General features: G+C 43.2%; 1 protein-coding gene across 1 annotated transcript in view; it reads left to right on the plus strand.

Annotated features, from left to right (window-relative positions):
* Positions 1-6,000, plus strand: part of ncor1 (nuclear receptor corepressor 1) — a 92,401-nt gene that overhangs the window by 64,648 nt on the left and 21,753 nt on the right. The window contains 12 exon segments of the mRNA XM_020600558.1: positions 516-630; positions 1,666-1,742; positions 1,846-2,014; positions 2,101-2,226; positions 2,316-2,399; positions 2,500-2,750; positions 2,942-3,251; positions 3,563-3,790; positions 4,034-4,234; positions 4,674-4,823; positions 5,621-5,776; positions 5,915-5,994. Of these exon segments, the coding sequence (XP_020456214.1) occupies positions 516-630; positions 1,666-1,742; positions 1,846-2,014; positions 2,101-2,226; positions 2,316-2,399; positions 2,500-2,750; positions 2,942-3,251; positions 3,563-3,790; positions 4,034-4,234; positions 4,674-4,823; positions 5,621-5,776; positions 5,915-5,994 (1,947 nt within the window).

The following is a 6,000-nucleotide window of genomic DNA, read 5'->3' on the forward strand; positions in this document are numbered from 1 at the left end:
GCCAGGGGTTTGTTTTATATGAGGAACTTGATGGCATTTCACTTTCAGCTGTGGCTCCATCACTGGCGCCTCCTTCCTCCCTTTCCCTCTGTGAGTTTAGCGCGCTTGTTCTCCCCGCCCATCAATCAATCAATCAATCAATCAGTGCAGTGCTTCCGGGGCGCGATTATTTTTCCTTCCCCATTGCAATACTTTTATTTTTTGAATTAATTTATTTTTTACTCAGTAACAAATATGATTTAAAATGTAGCGAAGTACAATACTTCAAACAAAACATACTTAAGTAAAAGTGAAATTACAGATTTTAAAACTACTTTAAAAAGTCTAAGTACACAAAAAAATTACTCAATTACTTTAACGCGAGTAAATGTAATCCGTTACTTTCCACCACTGTACTACAGTTTATAAATGCAGAACTCTAACACATGAACATCAGCATCACTCGATGCCTCTTTCTTGTTTTATGAACACAGTGAGCCACCCTTGAAATCTTTTCTTTGTCCCAACTTTTCCAGGGAACTCCTGGCACATACCTCCCATCCCATGTAGTCTACGGACCAGAGGGGACTAAGAGCACTGTGGGCTCCATCTCGCTGGGTCTGCCTCGACAGCAGGATCCCAACAAGCCCGGTAGGACAGCAGATTACACACACATTACAACACTCTTTTGTCATTGTGCCATTGTGTAAAACTCTATCTCTCTGCTGGGATTTTTCCATCATAGGAATTTACAGACACATGTAAGGCTTTGTTTCCACTGCCCCCTGGTGGGGGGTGGGGGACATAATATATATGGCATACTATGTTACTACATCAAATGATTATTCAGGACAATTAAGAATATATTCACCATGAAAGAAAGGCTGATTATTAACACATCCTTTGGAACTTTGGAGCACAGCTTTATTGTGTTATGCCATAACTGATGCAATGTGAAGCATCAGTATGCATTAAATATTTCCTCGCAGTTGACTTCTGAACTACATGCTGTCTGTCTTTGGTCTCTGATCAGAGGTGTTCTCACTACAACACCAACAGAAACTACTGACCTGTATTGTAGTGGCCCTGCAGTTGGAACCCATAATATTTTCAGCCTGGTCAGAATTTATCAGAGATGATTCAACTACCGCATTTTGGTGTGTGAAATAATGTAGCATATCTAAAAGTGCTTCTTTCTATTACATTCATCTACATTCATTTTTAATGCTAATATGGATGTAAAATTAGGTCTTGTGTATGGTGTAAAGAAGGTCTTAAAAAGTTGTAAATTTAACATGATGAAACCTGCAGAAACCCTGTCCTCTAAATTAGATGCCTCAGTACCAGATTTACAGTTTTCCAGACCTCCTTCAACAGATCAGTTTGTATAGTTTATTTGTTTACACAACAGTCATTGTTATGGATACCTTTGCTTTAATAAAAGTACAAGGTATACCATATATGGAGGATCATGCTCTGCTACTATCAATCAGACACTGGGATTCTGTGACAGTAAAATCACATCATGGTCTGTGGACAAAAACTTCTGCTTTCAGTATTTTTTTCCCTGTATAAGTTAAAGTTTGACACCTAAAAATTCAAGCTTTTGGTTCAGCTCCACTAGATGGCACTAACCACACATGACTCTTTTTTTATTTCCACTTTGGGACTCTCACGGTCCTGTAGTTCCATCCATACAGGATGGCAGAGGCAACCCAGCAAAAGTGGGCGAGAGCTTGGCTTTTAGAGGATCGATCACTCAGGTAAGGACTTTCTTAGGGTAATTGGATGATAAAAGCTGTGAATGGAAAAGTGACAGATAAGGAAAGGTGTATGAGTTTACATCTTTGCATTTTTCTAAAATAGGGCACACCAGCCCTGCCCCAGACCAGCATTGCCGCTGACCTCCTGAAGGGCACAATCACAAAGCTGGCCACAGCGGACCCGAGCAGCCCAGAGAAGGCCAGAGGAGAACAGCTGACTAAAGGTCATGTCATCTATGAAGGCAAGATCGGTAACATACTCTGCTTTGATGGTATGTGCTTTGATTATTGGTACATCACATAACTGTTGTGTATTTTTCTTCCACACAAACTTGATCATGAATTTAATTTCCCAAAGCTATCAAGAACCCCAGGGAAAACACCCGCAGCCCCAGAACAGGCCATGACATGAAACGCACTTACGACATGATGGAGGGACCCATGGGCAGGGGACACCCTGTCAGGGAAGGTGCTCCATTTGAAGGTACTGCTTGTGTATCATTGAGTTTACAGTATGTGTCCTGGTTTGTTTGTTCTATATCAGGAGGGTGATTATGCTTGTTTGTTTCTCAGGGTTAATTAGCAGAGCTTTGCCCAGAGAAGGTCTCCATGGAGATTCCAAGGAAAGACCAGTGATCACTGGATCAATCATGCAAGGTAGCCAATTGTAAAGCTCACCACATTTTCATAAGCTGCTCACTGTTACTACTAGCAGCAAAGAAACCAAAAAGCTGAAATGCTTCTCAAATCTTTCCAGGAACACCGAGAACCACTGCAGAAACCTATGAAGATACCATGAAATATGGAAAACAGATAAAGCGAGAGAGCCCACCAATTCACTCCTTTGAAGGTGGTATTGGCAAAGGCAAGCCCTATGAGGGAGTCAATACCATCAAAGAGATGGGGCGCTCCATTCATGAAATTCCCCGGCAAGACCAGGCTGGCCAGGCCATCTGCAAGACCCCTGACTTGTCAGACAGGAGAGTTATGGAGGGTTCCATATCTCAGGTAAGAAGGGCTGGGTAGAAATTTTTTGTGGACAGCATATACTACTGCCATTCTTTTGATCTGTTTAGTAGACAAATGTCCATGTTACATAGGGTTTTTCTTAAAACATTTGTTAGCGAATATGCAAAATTAACAAAAATAATGATTTTAACCAGTGATACTGATGCTCTGTTGTTTCCTCCATTTACCAGATTCACTGCCTTAACCAGCCAACTATCAAGCACAATGTAAAATCCCTTATCACCAGTCCCACTAAGCTTTCCCACAGTATGCCCCAGCTGGAGGCCATGGAACGAGCCAAATACGAGGAGAGCAAAGCGGTACGCCACACATCTGTGGTCAACTCCACCACCTCCGTCCTGCGCTCAACACACCAGGAGGCTGGCAAATCTCAGCTTAGCCCGGGCATGTATGAGGATGCCAATGCTCACAGGACCCCTGTCAACTACAGCACCAATCCTGTTTCCAGAGGATCGCCCATGCTAGGACGTGCTTCAGAGGGTATATTCCATAATGATTTTATTCACAATCTGTGGCTTCAGGTTTTCAGTCATTCACTACCAAAAATCATTATTGTACGGTATAATTACGACAATTATAGCTTTAGACAAAATAGAATTAGACAGTTATCTTGCTGAGCCAGCTCATGTTATTAGCCCAAATAAGCATATTTAGGAGTAAAATGTAAAGTGCGTCCACTGGTGAGGGTTTTAGGTGAACTTTTACTCCTGGTTTTAACTTGATATTATGTTGTTGTTTAACTAAGCATTAACTAATTAGATGAGCTATGTCTATTCCTCTTTCCTTCAAAGGTGGCATGAGCTCTGCAAAATCTGTGGCACATGAAAGAAAGAGTGCCATGACTCCCACACAGAGGGACAGTGTCCCAGCCAAGTCTCCTGTATCAGTTAGTGATCCTGTAGCCTCTCATAGCCCCTTCGACCCCCACCACCGGTCCGTTGTTCCTGGGGAAGTGTATCGATCCCACCTGCCTCCACATCTCGATCCCGCCCTGGCCTTTCACAGAGTACTGGATCCTGGTACAGTGTTTAAAACCCTTGCCACCATACCCACAAACAGAATAACAATATCCCTGATTCTAAGTAAACTGATAAAAGCAACTCAGACTCTAATTCATAGGCATTACATGTCCAGGATCTTTTTCAGCTGTTGACGTCAGCAGTTGCGATCAGTATCTGTGAACCTTCTGTTCATATGCTTTGTTGTTCCTTTTTTGTTTGTTTGTTTTTTTTTTTTTTTTTCCTTCCTGTCCTCTACTGCAGCGTTCATGTTCCCTAGGCAGCCGTCCCCAAACAGCTACCACAACACGTACCAGCTGTACACCATGGAGAACACACGACAGACCATCCTCAACGATTATATCACTTCTCAGCATATGCAAGCCATCCCTCGGCCTGACATGGCCCGAGGGTTGTCACCACGGGAACAGTCCGTTGCTATCCCTTACACGGCCGGAGCTCGAGGTATGTGTCTCCACCAGCTGACCCTCCCTCACCTGCCCTGCCAGGCAGTGAAGGGGCCTTGGGCAAGAGGGGCAGTAGTATGTAGACTGTGTGCTTGTGAAGTAGTGGCTACCTTTTCCAGACGCCCAGAAGCAAATGACCTAGACAAATTCATCTGATTTGTTCTCTATACTGGGGCTGTAACTGATTCGGCTACTGTTCAATTTATCAGTTGGGTTGGGACATCCAAATCTCCATTTGCTAAGTGGTTGCCTCTTACAGGTTGACCACTGTTCCACTCTTTTTGCAGCCCTGTTGCCTACTGATCAATCTGTATTTGGGAGCGCTAAGAGTTGAAGGTGATGGTTTACAGCTAAGTGTATACGGTGTTCATACATTCAGAAATTGATGGATTGGTTCTTGTTGTTCACCGTTGGCCCTTTGCTTCTGTCTGTAAAAGGGATTATTGATCTAGCCCAGATGCCTCCAACTATCCTGTTGCCTCACCCTGGGGGAACAGGTACTCCCACTTTGGAACGCATCGCCTACCTCCCTGGAGCTCAGCCCCCTTTCCCTCCTAGGGCTTTCAACCCAACCTCCATATCACCAGGTGAGGACCTCCCTTCCCCATCCCATATTTATCCCTTATCTTCCTTGCCACAATCTCCATGTCCCCTCACACCGCTGTAAGAGTGCAGCCCCGCACTGGCCTGCGGTGTCAAAGGTCAGTTCTGCTTGTTCAGTCACACATCAAGTTGACTCTTATTGCAGTCATACTGGGAAGTATTTCTTGTCTGTTTTTTGTCTGTTTGTTGCACAGCAGTGTTTCGTTATTTCCACAAAAGAAGAGATGCTCTGTAACAAATCATTTTTAGGTGCACAAAAAAGTGGGACTGAAATGTGAAATGCATTGAATTATTAGGCTTACCTTTTTATGTCTGCAGCTTAAACTTTGTAATAGCTTTAATTATAAGAGGTTATCTACTAAAATTCACCACAGTAAACCTAGTGGTGAAGAAACATAGAGGCACTAAAATGGTGATAGGTTCAGTTAAACTGAAAAGTGATCTGTTCGGTCTACAGTTGTTTTTGTTGCCATTGTTGACATACAAAACAGTTTTTGTTTCACCCCAATTAAGAATAAGATGATATTTTAATGATAAGTCCTTTCAGAGGTATTATAACTATTTTATATAAGTAAGCAACTAAAGCAGCAACCTGGCATGGATGGTTGCACTCAAGGTTTTGTTAAAACTGATAAATATGGTAATATTTCTGGGACAGAATATTACCATGATTGCACTGTTGTTCATAACGTGTCAGCAAGGCTCTAATTCATCCTCCTGAGACAACATGACTGGTGTGTATAAAGCCTGCATCTGTGCTGTTTATCATTGTTGTCCTCAGGCCACCAAGCCCACCTTGTTGCTGCTGCCAGTGCAGAGAGGGAACGGGAGAGGGAGCATGACAGGGAGCAGCAGGAGAAAGAAAGAGAAAGGGAACAGCGGGAAAGAGAGAGGGAGCGGGAAATGCGAGAACGAACCAATGAATACATTCGTGGAGGTGACTTGTTTTGTCGCTGTTTGTTAGGAAATTACGTTTCATTACGTTTATTTCCCTTTAATACAGGAAATCATGCTCTTGTACACTTGAATTTTAAATGCTGTTACAGTGTTTGATGAACATCTGTGTGCGTTTCAGGTGGGCCAGAGCAGCCAGGCCGGCCAGGAAGTCGAGGTTATCTGCACTCGCCTTCTCCCTCACTCAGGACGCAGGATGTAGTTGTT

The sequence above is a fragment of the Monopterus albus genome, unplaced genomic scaffold (assembly GCF_001952655.1).
Source record: "Monopterus albus unplaced genomic scaffold, M_albus_1.0 scaffold47.1, whole genome shotgun sequence".
NCBI classification, from domain to species: domain Eukaryota; kingdom Metazoa; phylum Chordata; class Actinopteri; order Synbranchiformes; family Synbranchidae; genus Monopterus; species Monopterus albus.